The 15,095-nt window shown below is 31.9% G+C and overlaps 2 protein-coding genes across 2 annotated transcripts; one reads left to right on the top strand and one right to left on the bottom strand.

Moving 5' to 3' along the window:
* Positions 1–4,896: 4,896 nt before the first annotated feature.
* On the top strand, positions 4,897–11,633 carry LOC110640972 (oligopeptide transporter 4). Its single transcript, XM_021792551.2, has 6 exons — positions 4,897–5,489; positions 6,302–6,399; positions 8,451–9,020; positions 9,306–9,558; positions 9,858–10,040; positions 11,022–11,633. The coding sequence occupies exons 1-6, from the start codon at positions 4,950–4,952 to the stop codon at positions 11,631–11,633; spliced, it is 2,256 nt and encodes a 751-aa protein (XP_021648243.2). The 5' UTR covers positions 4,897–4,949.
* LOC131172823 (uncharacterized) lies at positions 11,528–15,085 on the bottom strand. The gene is made up of 6 exons (XM_058134359.1): positions 14,865–15,085; positions 14,686–14,777; positions 14,513–14,595; positions 14,169–14,349; positions 13,545–13,910; positions 11,528–11,665 (listed from the first exon to the last, which is right to left on the bottom strand). The coding sequence occupies exons 1-5, from the start codon at positions 15,083–15,085 to the stop codon at positions 13,681–13,683; spliced, it is 807 nt and encodes a 268-aa protein (XP_057990342.1). The 3' UTR covers positions 11,528–11,665; positions 13,545–13,680.
* Positions 15,086–15,095: the final 10 nt, after the last annotated feature.

The following is a 15,095-nucleotide window of genomic DNA, read 5'->3' as shown; positions in this document are numbered from 1 at the left end:
TCAATTGGGGAGCTCAGCTCACCCTCCACATACTCATCAACATAAAATAAATGGGAGCTCAGCTCCCTCATCCAATCCATCAACATGCATAACATATTTAAGTTTACAGGTCCAACATAATAATAATATTACAGACCAAATTCAAATAATTCTTGCTAACACATGCGGAAATTCTAGGAGTAATTAAAATTACACAATATTGATAAACAAGTGCGAGGTAGAAAAGCGAGTTAACCTGAACAAAATATCCTCCTGTGGCCTGTAAAAATTTTTGAACAGGAGTGAGCGTTCGACTCAGAGAGTAAAATATCAATCTTAACTATAATCTCTATAACTATCTGAAACTAATGCAACCTGTAGAGTGAAATGCAACATCAACACCATATTCACATCATAGCATCAGAAAGGTAATTTGGAGCACTCACACACCTGTAACATCATTCATAGTATATGGGGTGATCCTATCTGACTCTCTTAAATCCAATCTGTGCCAGTGAAGAACTCATTTCGGACTTCCACTTAAATACCAAATCGGGTCCCGAAGAACTCAAGCCGTGTCTACCCGAAGGACCGGTCCCAATGAAGAACTCAAGCCGTGTCTATCCGTCCTATCCATAGTCCACACCACATCACACGCACGCCAACGCACGCACACTGCTCCAAAATTACCGCAACACCATTCATGGCACTTTAACAGTTATGAATGCAACATAAATCGTGCCTAGAGTTTAACTACATAAATATATGCATATAAGTGATGCATGGGCATGCTGAACATATAATAATATCGAAATTATAATTAAAATTAATATTTTACTCACAGACTTGATGACAAATCACTGTGGTGGCTGGGCGGAGGAAGAAGGCTGTCCCGGCTCACCTGACAATCATATTACAATCATTTAATACAAATGACTCAATACAAATCAAGAAAAGACTCAAATACGTCTTAAGTCGTGCCGAAAATCCGGCAGAGTCCCCCCTATACCTAGGACCTAACCAACCTGAAAAAGGGTTCAAAACACACTTCTATACTCACAATCCATATATCCACAACTCAGTCATATCACACAGCCCCTCCCGCCCACCAAACCAATCATTCATCACAATATGTAAAATTTCAATTTAGTCCCTATAATTGACCATTTTTGCAAAAACTGCCCAAATCAACTCTAAAAATTCTAAAACTTTGCCCCGCGGTCCTTATCAATATTACTAAGCTATTGCAAAAAGAATCGTAATTTTCTAAGCTACCACGAATATTTTATGGATTTTTAATCCTATTTAAGCACTAGAAAATTACGAAAAAACAAGGTTCGGGTTTACCTTTGCCGATTCCGACTTCGGGACGCGCTGGGACGTCGACAATGGGGGTAGGCAAAATCTCGCCCAATCGGAGACTTTTCCAGAACGGTTTGTCCGCCGAATTTCGCACTGGCCAATCGCCGAATTTCCGCGAAATGAGAATACCTACACGAAGCCCATAACACCGGGGTTAGTACATAAATTTTTCAGAATTTTCTAAGCTCATTTAATGCTCGAAAATACACTGCGAATTTCCGTGGGACCCACCGAAAAACGTTGTCGGAAAATTTTGAAATTAATATCCCGCGAAGCCCTCGTCGAGTGGAGCGTGCTGGTAGCCTCGGTTTTCTCGTGGGATTCACGGTTTTCGAGAAATCTAGCCCAAAAGTCGAAATGGGCGAAAATCTTCCCGAGCAAAAATCGGACAATCCGCTCGATGGATTTCGGCGTTCTTGGTGTCTATGGAAAGCTCTCGCCGAGTAGATGATTTTGGACACAAGACCCGGTCCAATCGGTGGCGGATCGCACGGATTGGCGGAGAAATCTGGAGCGACGCAGCGGGAGAGGAGGAGAGAGAAAAGAAAGAGAAAAGAGAGAGACGCGCGCGGGAGAAGAAAAAGGAAAGGGGGCCGGTTCGATTCGACCGGTCCGATCCGGTCCGATTCGATTCAGCCGGTTCGATTCGAAATACAAAATTTTGAATTTTTACTCTGCCTCGGGACCGAAAACGAGGTCCAAAAATTCCGAAAAAATTCCATAAAACTCAGAAAAATACGTAGACTCCAAATATATTTTTAGTTTTGCCACGTGGTCTTTAAATAAATTTTTAAAAATCATCAAAGTTTATATTTTCGGAAAATCGAACCCGATTTTTAAAATCCGAAAAATCTCAAAAAGTTTCCTAAAATTTAAATAAAATTTAAATATCAAAAATACTCATAATTAATAAAATTTGGGGTGTTACAACTACAATATGATATTAATTTTTATTTGATTAATTTATTTTAATTTAATCCATAATTTATGTATGTTCAACTCTTTTTTTATAAAAAAAGTTAATTTATTTTAATTCGATTGTGCTTAATGGAGTAAAAAAAGTAAAATAAGAATTAATAATAATAAGTTTGTGAATTGAAACCAATAACTTTTAAAATAAATTAAAAGAAGATTTAAGAGCAATTAGACAAAAAGAGAATGCTTGGTGAAAAAAGAAAAAGGTTTAGTGTGTGTCAAGGTATCAATTAGTTATAGGCAAAAGAGATAGAAAAAATTCAGATCAAATTTAATTAAGCCATTAAACCATTGTTAAATACAAAAAGAAAAATGTTATTCTTTAATTGAAGAATTTTAACCTTGTTATTTAAAATATTAAAACTTTAAAATGTTAGTCATAAACTTTGATCATATAGGTTAATAGTTACTCTCCAATAAGTGGTCTTAATGCCTATAATTTTAAAATTTTTTAAATATAAAAAAGGCACAGGGAGAAAACTTTTGATTATTCTATGTGACCACTTTTTATAATATAATTTTAAATGATTTTATTAGTTTAAAATAATTTTAAATGATTTTAAATGATATGTAATTCTTAATTTTTTTATAATTAAATGAAATATTAAACGTTTTGAGTTAGCAAATCATTAATAATTAAATATTAAATATAATTATAATAAATATGTTTAAAAATATTGCAATAAAAAGTTTTAATTTTCTTTTAAAATAAATATGGATATTGATTTTACGGTCATTGATGTTTTCAAATTAAAAATTAAAGAACATGATAATGGATGATAATTAAATTTAATAATTATATATTATAATTATTTATGAAATATAGAAAAAAAAATTTAATGTTGCATTTTTAATTTTTTAAATAAAAAATTAAAAATTAATGGATATGTATTGCCTTTAATAATTAAATATATTTAAAAAATTTCAATCGTTGATTTTTCATAAAAATTTAAATATTTGATTCTAATTTAAAGCAGATATTTTAAAAGAAATTAAATCTCCAGTTGTGACAATAACCGGAGAGTATGATAATATTCTTTGAAATTCTTGTGTTGGCAAATCATAACAATTAAATACTAAATTAAATTGCAGTAAGTATGCTTAAAAATATTTCATTAAATAGTTTTGATTTTCATTTAAAGGAAACATGAGTCTTAATTTTAGTGCGATTAACGTTTTCAAATTAAAAATAAGGAAACATGAATGATAGTTATATTTAATAATTAAAAATTTTTCATTATTTAAATTTAGAAGATGAAATTAATTAAGAATTATATTTAAAAAATTAAATTATATAATAATTATATATTATCACTGTTTAGTAAATAAAGGAAAAATTGTTATCTAAAAGTTCCATTAAAAATTGCTATTTGACATACATAAGATAAATTTAAAATTCTATGTGTAAGCATTAAGAGAAAAGAAGCTTGAAATCTTATGTGGGAGGAAAAATTACCTTCAATAAATTTAATTAAAAATTACTATTTGATATAAATGTGATATATTTGAAAGCTTATGTAGCTGCACCAAGGAAAGACATGTCTGCTTTATATATATATATACTAGACAATTAAAAATTAGAAAATATAATCATAAATGATAATTATATTTAATAATTAATATATTTTATTATTTAAATTTAAAAGATAAAATTAATTAAAATTTATATTTAAAAAATTAAATTATATAATAATTATATATTATAACCGTTTAAGAAATATAAGAAAAATTATCATTGATAAATTCAATTAAAAATTACTGCTTAGTATAACTGTGATAGATTTAAAAACTTACGTAGTAAGTAAAGAAAAATTTATCTGCAGATTTGTACAACTTTTAACAACTATTGATAATAATATATTATAAAAAAATGATAGGATGCATGTTTTAGTTCAATAATTATATTAATATCTTAATTTATTAAGGTATTTTTTGTTAATTAATAAATTTTATTTATATTATTATAAATTTGATTTTTTTTTTTAAATTATTAATTATTAAAAAGTTTTTTTATCGATAATAATCTCATGATATCTTTTTAAATTGAAAGTTATATTTTTAAATTATTCTTTAAGTATTAACGTAAAAGTTTAATATAACTAAAAATTTTAATTGATGTATAAGTATTATAAATAATATAATTTATTTATTTAATAATTACATATTAGTGATATTAAAATATAATGTGTATAAACTTGCATTTGACTTTTCCTCTGGAATATTAATTTGTCATGGTATCAGTGATATTGATTTACTTATCTTATTATATTTAATTGCCACATGCATCAACATATACTTCATTTAAGTTAAAAAAAAGTAATTAAATTATTTAAAATTAAATATAGTATAAAAATTTGAATTAATACCCATACAAAGAAAATAAAATTTTCATATTTTAAAAAATTTTATTTTACAATTTTACTATAAATTTCTAAAAATATAAAAACATTTCTAATATCTGAATAACTAATTAAATTATTATATTAATTACTGTAAAATTTCCCTTCACTCCTTCTCCTTCATCCCCACTACAAAACAAGGAAATAAACACCCACTGCTACGTGCATGCAATAAAAAGACAACTGCCTCGGCCTCTTCATCCAACCCTTACCTTCTCCTCCACCTCTCTCACCATGGGGACTTTAGCAGTACAAACAACATATCCCTCCACCGCCACCACCGCCAACGGTACTAAACTCTCTGACCCAGAAAATCCCATAAACGACGAGGTTTCCCCCATTGAGGAGGTCCGACTAACCGTTACCAACACTGATGATCCAACCCTTCCTGTATGGACCTTCAGGATGTGGTTCTTGGGTTTGTTATCATGTGGGCTTCTCTCTATCCTCAACCAATTCTTCTCTTACAGAACAGAGCCTCTTGTGATCACCCAAATCACTGTCCAAGTAGCCACACTTCCGGTGGGCCATTTCTTGGCTGCTGTGCTTCCCAAGAGTAAGTTCCGCATCCCTGGTTTCGGGTCGAAAACGTTTTCTTTGAACCCGGGTCCTTTTAACATGAAAGAGCACGTACTCATCTCCATCTTTGCAAATGCTGGAAGCGCATTTGGAGCTGGATCTGCTTCTGCTGTTGGTATTGTTACTATTATCAAAGCATTTTACAAGAGAAAAATTTCATTCTTGGCAAGTTGGATTCTCGTAGTCACTACCCAGGTAATTCTTTATTATGGATTTATGGTTGGTGTATAGTTGCTCAATCAAGCGTTCTTGTCTTTTGGTAGCAAAGAAATTTGTTTATTAGGTTTCAAAAGAAAAGATAATATCTTGTCAATATTAGGTTGGACGTTTTGTCTCTCTTTAGTTTCTGTTTGTTTGGAAGGAAACAAGTAGGGCCGGCCAGCAGCCGGTAAGTAAGAAAAATCTATATTCAAATCAAAACTAAAAATTGCGTTATTCAGAATCAAAAGTCCAGACCGAACTTCACAGAGCTTTTTTTTTAATTTTAATTTTATTTCGATTAAATTTAATTTCAATTTAATGATTGAAAATATTTTTCAATTTCTTTTTAAAAAATTATTAATTTGAATGAGAATGAACTAATTTAGTTTTAATATACTTTAAAAAAGTAATTTTAATTTAATTTAAATCTATAAAATTTTAATCTAGGTCTTATTTTGAACTGTATTTAGATTTGAAAAAGAAAGATTAAAAATGCTTTTATTTTACTTTAATTTATTTTTGATGGGAGGGATTAAAGAAGAAATTCTTTGTATTTTTTAAATAAAAGTATCTTGTTTATTTTCAATTAAATTTGAAAAAAATAAATTATAAATAAAAAAGAATAATGGAAATTGATCAATAAACTCATAATTGTAAAAATGATTTAAGATTAGAAAGGGAATATTAGAAGTGGGTAATTAATGTAAGGTTGATGGATGTGTATGGTAAGTATTACAAGAATCTTTTGAAATAGAAAGAGATTTTAAAAATGGCGTAATGTCGGTTTGTAATTTTTTTTTTAATAGGTATTAGGATATGGGTGGGCAGGGCTGCTGAGGAAATATGTAGTGGAGCCAGCTCAAATGTGGTGGCCTAACACCCTGGTTCAGGTCTCTCTCTTCAGGTATGTCCACTCTCCCTCTTTCTTCTTTTTTATGAGTAAGAGGATTAGAGGAATGAAAACTTAAACCTAACCCTGTTTCATGAGTGATATATTTTCAACTACAGAATCAAACTAGATTAGACAGTCTTCTTTCTTCTTAAGAGAGAGAAATAGCAGGATTCTACAGGGTATTAAAAAGGGAAAGAAAAATTAAGGGATAGAGCTAGTGGGTAATATATGAATGCATGTGATATTTATTTATGATATTTTTTTTTAATTAATAAAAATAAAGTAATAAAACCACCATGAAGATTCAATGAAGATGTGTATGAAACAAGAAAGAATTAGTGACATATTCAGACAAAAAATAAATGTAAGTAATAATGGACTTGTTATTAATTCCTTTTCTCTTTTATAATTGTTTGTGGTTTTCCCCACTAGAAGTCAGCTGGAATCTTTTAAATGCCTAGCTAATTAATAATTAATCACTACCTTTTTAACCCAAAAAAATATTTAAAATATTAGTGGAAAAATAAAATAGATTTGATATTTGTTTAGTATTAATTAGAGGTGGCCATGGTCCGGTTTTGAACCTGAACCGAACCGAAACCGGTTCAGTCAAAACCGGACCAAAATCGGTCAAAACTGGAACCGGCTTCGAACCGGACAGAAACCGTCCTTCTGCGGTTTGGTTCATGTTCATATTTTTTAAGAATCGTGAACCGGCGGTTCCGAACCGGATTGAACCGACGATTTCAAAGCGGATTAAACCGGCGATTTAAATGTAAAAAAATTCAATAAATATGTTACCTCACTCCTAATTCATTTATATATATCATTAATTCTCTACACAATTATTCTCTGTATTTTCTTCAATTCTTAATATTTTTTCAATTTTTTTCAAATTCTCTAAATAATTATTTTCTACACTCATTTTAATTTCCAATACTCTCTCAATTTTCCTATTTTTATTATTTTATATATTTACTAAAATTTTCAATACTATCTCAATTACTTTGTTATTACTTTAAATCTTCAATAAAATTTCCAATACCCTCTATTTTAATTTTTTTTTCTCTTTTATACTTTTTAATTATCAATTATTATATAATTTTTAAAAAAAGGCAAGTAATAGAACTATAAATTTTTATTCCTCTAAATCCTAAAGGGATATTTAGGTAAAATTAAGTTCATACACTTTTTGCTAATTTCTTTAAAAAAAATTAATTTCATATCTAGTTTTTTAATCAGGTTCAAGTATTTATTTATTAAATTTTTCTTAAAGATAAATTATTTTCTTTCTTTTTTTTCTTATTTTATTTTGATTGAAAGATTTCTAAGAAAAAAAAAATATTTTTACAAATATAACTTAAATTTTGAATCAATAAAATTTTTCTCTAATTTTTTTTGTCTAAGCTACCCTTAAACCATCCTTAAACCACTTCCAAACCGTCCTCCAAACTGTCTTGAACCGTTTTTTTTCGAATCGCCCTTCAAACCGTTTTAAACCGAGGCTCAAACAGAAACCGGCGGTTCAAGAAACGTTTTCCAAACCGTCCCCTGGCGGTTTGGTTCAGGTTCATGATTTCATTGAACCTAAACCGGCGGTTCTTGAACCGTGGCCACCCCTAGTATTAATACTTAATAGCATAGTGTAAAATATATAAATATTTTTAATATAATTATTAAACTCAAAGTTGCAGAATTTTATAAATATTTTCAGTATTACTGAAAATATACTCGCAGTAATTGTGACATATCCAGTACTAAGAATAAAAATCATGACTATAGAAAAAAAAAATGTCAATTTTACATTATTCATTTTCTGTCTTCCTTTCATGAAAAATTTCTAACACAAAGGGATATGCCAAACTACCTGAGCATTTACTTCTGATGTCCTTTATTGACATTACTTCAGTTCAGAATTCACATAAGAGCATTTATTCCCAACTTTTGGATATGTTCAATTTAAAGAGACATTTCTAGCATTTAATCAGCACCTGGAAAAATAATGTATTTAGATAATGAACAGGAGCTAATGTCAGAATAAATTCTCTGGTATAATTTTGCAGGGCTCTGCATGAGAAAGATGAAAAAGATCGATGCATGACTCGGGTTAAGTTCTTCCTAATTGCAGTAATTTGCAGTTTTTCCTGGCATGTAGTTCCAGGATACCTATTCACAACAGTTACAAGCATTTCATGGGTCTGCTGGGTGTTTTCAAAGTCAGTAACAGCACAGCAACTTGGGTCAGGCATGAGGGGCCTTGGATTTGGGGCTATAACGCTTGACTGGTCTGCTGTGGCATCCTTCTTGTTCAGCCCCCTTATTAGTCCTTTCTTTGCCATTGCCAATGTTTTTGTGGGATATGTGTTGATGCTCTACATTGTCATTCCTATTGCTTACTGGGGACTAGACCTATACAATGCACACAGATTTCCCATATTCTCCATCCACTTGTTTACAGCCCAAGGAAATAAGTATGATATATCGGCTATTGTTAATGACAAGTTTGAGCTAGATCTGCAAAAGTATGAGGAGCAAGGACGAATTCATTTGAGCTTGTTTTTCGTTTTCACTTATGGCTTGGGTTTTGCAACCATTGCATCAACCCTTACGCATGTGGCTTTCTTCTACGGAAGGTAATATTTCACTCAACAATTGTCCAAAGCTTACTGATATGACAAACAATTTCCAATTCTATGAGTTGACCAAAACTTTTACATGAAAGAAAAAAGATGAAAACCAAAATTAGATCAATATCATTAGATCAGTTATATTTATATATATGCTCTACAACCAAATGTTATTTTCTGAAGCTTTCTAATAATATATGCACATACTATGTTTATATATATATATATATATCAATTGGAAACGAGTATTTACACATGATCACATTCTTGTGCATGACTTATAATTCTCAGGGAGATTTACGAGCGATACCATGCTTCTTATAAGGGCAAGGAGGATATCCATACCAGATTGATGAGAAGATACAAGGACATACCTTCCTGGTGGTTTCACTTGTTGTTGGCTGTCACACTTGCAGTTTCGCTTGTTCTCTGTATAGTCTTGAATGATCAGGTTCAGATGCCATGGTGGGGACTCCTCTTTACCAGCGCTGTGGCTTTCTTCTTCACCCTTCCAATCAGTGTCATAACTGCCACAACCAATCAAGTGAGCTCATTGAACTTTTGGCCACAATTACATATCTAAATCTGATAAAAGGATAAAATTTTTAATTGTTTGGCCACAGTCATGCAAGTTATGGTCTCCCAGAACAATTCTCGTATATTCTACCAAAGTCTAAGGTTCCATATGATAGGTCAAATGGTATAAAATTTTGGTGTGGCAGTAAAGAACATCATGTTGAAACTTTGGCTCCATTTAAATGGAATTGATAGCCGTCCTTTTCCCTGTTTCATGTTCTATGCAAACTGTTCTTCTTCACTAATGACCTTGTACTTCATGTGTAGACACTGGGGATAAACATAATCACAGAGTATGTCATGGGTATCATATATCCAGGAAGACCAATAGCCAATGTCTGCTTCAAAATCTATGGTTGTATCAGCATGGCGCAGGCTGTCTCTTTCCTCAACGATTTCAAGCTTGGACACTACATGAAGATCCCGCCAAGATCAATGTTCTTGGTTCAGGTATATATGTTCTTCTAACTAATCTTGTAGCAAAAGTACCTAGAAAATAAAAGAACAAAATATACAGCATCCAGTTGAAGGTTATAATTGCATAAGGTAATTCTTAGAAGCATCTTCAACGCAGAATGATCTATGATTACCAGATTGAAAAGACAAACCCCTGAGTACATCTTCCTTTGCACTTGTTCTGCTCTTTTTTTTTTTTTTTTTTTTTTTTTTAATATCTTGGTACTTCAACCATTAGTGTGGATACTTCATGCAAATTCAGCCCTTGTGTTCTTTCCTATATTCCAAAACTCTATGCCATAATCTTAAGCACTTTTCCTTACATCCAGTCAACAACTTAGAATTCTAAGAACCAAAAGCTTTAAACTAATTTGCTTCCCCTCTATATATTCAAAAATAAATGAATAAGTACATAAAAATAAGAAAGGAAATGGAGAAGAGGTATCATGAGAAAAGCTATTCAGATATGGTCACTCTTCCTGGGTCAAAACTTAATCAATTCCCATCCTTTTCAATATATAAACCCTACATCCTTTCTCGAATACTTTTAAACCCAAATAAAATAATTTTCAAACTCTAGCCCTTCAAATAAGTATGCAAATGTGTTACTAAAATTTGTTCTACATTTTAGTTACTGCAAATAGCATGAAAATTTTCCTCACCAATGATGGAAGTTCAAACCTTAAAACAGAATGTACAACAGTCTGTACTAACATATTAACAGGATTATGCTCAAGTATACGTACACAACTAAAGCATTCTGCTTGTTTGGGGTGAGTCACCAAAAACGGTTTCCAAGGAAAATCGTCTTACCATATTTTTGGGCATCCCAAAAACCATTTGAAGCTTAGAATTCAAACTTGTATTAGACAATCAAAAGTAGTAAATACTTTCTACTGTTTTAAACTATATCTAGTGTTGTGGATAGCTGACCTATTCTATTCCTATCTTTCTTTTCCATATGGGAATGCTTAGTTCATCGGAACGATGCTCGCTGGAACCATCAACCTTGCAGTGGCATGGTGGCAGCTAAATTCCATTAATAACATATGCCAGGACGATCTGCTTCCCCCTAACAGTCCTTGGACTTGCCCAGGTGACACAGTTTTCTTTGATGCATCTGTCATATGGGGTCTGGTAGGACCTAGACGGATTTTTGGAAGTCTTGGAAATTATCAAGCCATGAATTGGTTTTTCCTTGGAGGTGCAGCAGGACCAGTTATAGTTTGGCTATTACACAAGATATTCCCCAAGCAATCTTGGATTCCCATGATTAACCTACCAGTTCTTCTAGCATCCGGAATGATACCTCCAGCAACAACAGTAAACTACAATTCCTGGATCATAGTTGGAACAATTTTTAATTTCTTCATCTTCCGCTACAGGAAGCAGTGGTGGCAAAGGTACAATTACATTCTTTCAGCAGCACTGGATGCAGGGGTAGCTTTCATGGCAGTGCTATTGTATTTTTCAGTGGGCATGGAAAACAGAACTTTAACTTGGTGGGGTACAGATGGTGAACACTGTGATTTAGCATCTTGTCCAATAGCCAAAGGCATAAAGGTTGATGGTTGTCCAGTGAACTAATCACAATCATATTGTTCTTCTGCCACATATTTCTGTTAAAAATATTGCAAAAGATAGATTTAGCAGATAATACAAGAGTAGGATCAGGAATGAACTACAAGGATGGGAAGATTATGACAATTGGAGGTTTCAAGTGTAATATAATTTTTACCATATATTTTGCTTTGATTATAAGTCCACCAATATAAGTTTACTTCTTTTAATGCAAGTGCAACAAAACTAATAGAAAATACATTGTAGCCCAAGGAAAATGACTTAAGTTTGAAACCTTGGGATACTTGTTCGTCTGTTGGGTCCATGGTTTCAAATAACGGCCATTATGTAACATAACGGCCGTTATTTACACATTTTGAAGAATGTCGTTACCTGTGAGGCCATTTTTTAAAGGCAAACAGGGAGTTGCAGCTGTAACGGGCGTTACGCCGTTGCGTAACGGTAACTGCTAATTAAATAACTGTAACGGCAGTTACTTGGAATATTCTTCTGTCACTCTTTCACATGTGCACAGTATTTTTATGCTTTTTTCTTGTCTCTACATGCAGCACTTCAATAGCTACATTTTGGCTTCAATTTCTCTCAAATTTTCACTTAAAGTTTCCTCTTTTCTTCATACAACATCCCTCCTTTCATTGTTTTTTAAGAATCTTGGCTAGGATTAGTAGATTACTCTATTTTCCAAAGCTAATTCTTGGAAAAAGACTAAAAGATGTGAGTTATTTGCTGTTTTATACAATTTATTTTCATTACGTACTTTTTCTTTTTTTTTTTTTATTGTTTTGCATATTTGTTGAAGAAAACTAATGTTGATGTTAGATTTTTTATTAAGTTAGTAGTTTGCACGGTTAGTTTGCCGACCTATAGGTTTAATTGTTTTTTTTTATTATTTTAATAGAATTAATTTTAGGGTTTACATTATTAATTACAAAATAACATAAAATGAAATTTAGGCTTCATTAATATTTGCTAAAGCTCTGTTTAAGTTTAGAGTTGGGAATAGAAATTTAGACTTCAATTAAAACTTAAGTATAAATTAAATACTTATCTTAGTTATTATAGGTAACATTTAATAGATATGTAAGTGTAAATTTCATAAAAAATATATGTTGTAATTTAAAAAAAAAAACTGTTTTAAAATTGAAAATTTTTTTTCTAACTTATTAATTAATTTCATTTCATATATTCAAATTTGATGTAAGTTAGTACTTAATAATAGTATTTTGTATTGTTAATATGATATAAGTGACTTATGAAACTATATTTATTCAAATTAACTCTATCTCATTTGTTGAACAGTGAGATTGACACCTATATCTAGTATTCTAGATTTTAGTTCTGTATTATCTACATAATTATTTTAGTCTATAAATTGTTTAAAGCTAATGATGTCTAAAAATGATAGATTTAATGTCTTTATTTGATATATTTATGTTTACTATATAGTTGTGTATCTTAGTTTTACTTATATCTACTAATATATAGTTATTTTACAAACTTTGCAAATTTTTCAAAAAAATTTGAGCAGCGCCAGGTCGTTACCTTAACGAACCAAAGTGGTGGCCAACTAGGCTACCCTAGTTGGTTATGAAATATGGCACAAAGAATATCCACACATAAAATTCACTTTGATGATTATTGAAGTATATTAATGATAATGCTTCATAACTTAATGCAATCATGATGCATTGTTTGAAAGCCACTGGTTATACTCATCCATCCGTATAATAAAGGAACTAGAACTTGGTAAGCCACCTCCACCGCATGCTGTTTTAGGAATTAAGTCAGGTGACTCAAGTCCTTGCTTAAATAACAAACTACACCGGTATCCTCATGGCCTCAATCAATGGGAATTTGTACATAACGTTAGAAATACTTCTTGTAAATGAACACGAGAGATGATGTTGGACTACTTACACCAACACGTTACCTTAGACCAGCTGCAGCACTTTTTACATTAAGTTGCCTGTCCGTTTCATCACTTAAGTTGGAATTGCCATCAGCTCTAACTCCCTGTAATCATGGAACAGGAATAAATAAGGTAGGATGGAGGTCACACCAGGAGGAAACTATAGGCAAGGTTTCCCCACGGTGGGGAAAGGGAGTAGAAAAAGTGAAGGACTATAGTCCGTCTTAGGCAAAAAGAGAATGAAATATGGGAACCTGATTCATTCCACAAGGAGCAAAGATATAATAAAATAACATGATTTAAGAAAGAGAGATCTGTAATTACCAGGCACTCCCCATGAAATCCGCTACCCAATCGAACTTTAAAAATCTTATCTAATAACTAGTTTGCAGCACACTGATGAGAGGAAATATACGAATTTCCCTTGGCAATTAAAGAGGTAGAATCCAACAACTAATAAAAGGACAAGTTAGAGATACTTCAGTGTCAATTAACATTTTAGAAATTGTGAAGAAATATGAACAGAGGAAACATTTTACTCATGTTGAACATCTTCGAGAATAATCAAGCTTTCAAGCAATAGGAAGGAAATACATAAACAGTGAATCAATCATAATTCAAATGCCCCAAACCTCTCCAAGCATAAATGGGTTTGTAATTTATCTTCGAGCGCCATTCATTTAGTCCAATATTAAAAGCTCTAATATCCGGTAAGCTCCAACGTCGAAGATCTGCATCTTCAATGTACTTAAGGACCATTTCAACACGGTCTTGGTCTTCTGGGTTCAACAATCTGTTAACTCCTCCCTTATTCTGACCAAGAGAAATAAGCTCCCATTTTAATATAAAGATTCACATCATCTCCATTTAAAATGCTAGTAAACCAAATGCCAACAGAATATAGTCTCAACTCTCAAGAGGTACTTAAATTATGAGACGTCATAGCTAGAAGCTTGCTAGAGAAATAGTTATATACAACTGTACTCTTTTCAATATCAACATGAAATGTGACTTTCTCTGCACACTCTGCAGAGGGAATTCTTGGAGGGCGATTAAAGCCTAATACTCTATTAATTAAAAAAACCAAAATAAGCAAAGAGAAAATAATAATTGAATCATTATAGGCAAAGATTAGCACAGCAACCTTACTTGCACATTGATTGCCGTGAAACATAGCGGCAAATCCTGGAGGACCAAGAAAATCAAGAAGATAACATCTCTCAAGTCCCAAATCTTCAACCCTGTATAAGCAATAAACCAATAAAGATTTAGAATTGATTTGGGTACCACAACCAAGAAGATAAAATCTCGCTCGGTGGGTATTGGACCTGAGAGGCACAACAAAAGAGAAAGGTAAGACAAGGCAAGATAGATTGAGGCGAGAGTGGAAGAGGGTAGCAAACTGAGCAGAGAATGCTCCGGAGAAAGAAGGGTAGTTGAACAGCACCACATTTGGGATCTTCTCTTTTCTTGCTTTGGTTAATGCTTCTAAAGCAGCAGCTGATCGAAACCCATGAGCTCTAAATTCAGCGCCAATAATTGGAGCCATGGAGGAGGCC

Source organism: Hevea brasiliensis, chromosome 14 (assembly GCF_030052815.1).
Source record: "Hevea brasiliensis isolate MT/VB/25A 57/8 chromosome 14, ASM3005281v1, whole genome shotgun sequence".
NCBI classification, from domain to species: domain Eukaryota; kingdom Viridiplantae; phylum Streptophyta; class Magnoliopsida; order Malpighiales; family Euphorbiaceae; genus Hevea; species Hevea brasiliensis.
Note: the sequence above shows the minus strand (reverse complement) of the source record. Positions and strands in the feature narration are given on the sequence as shown.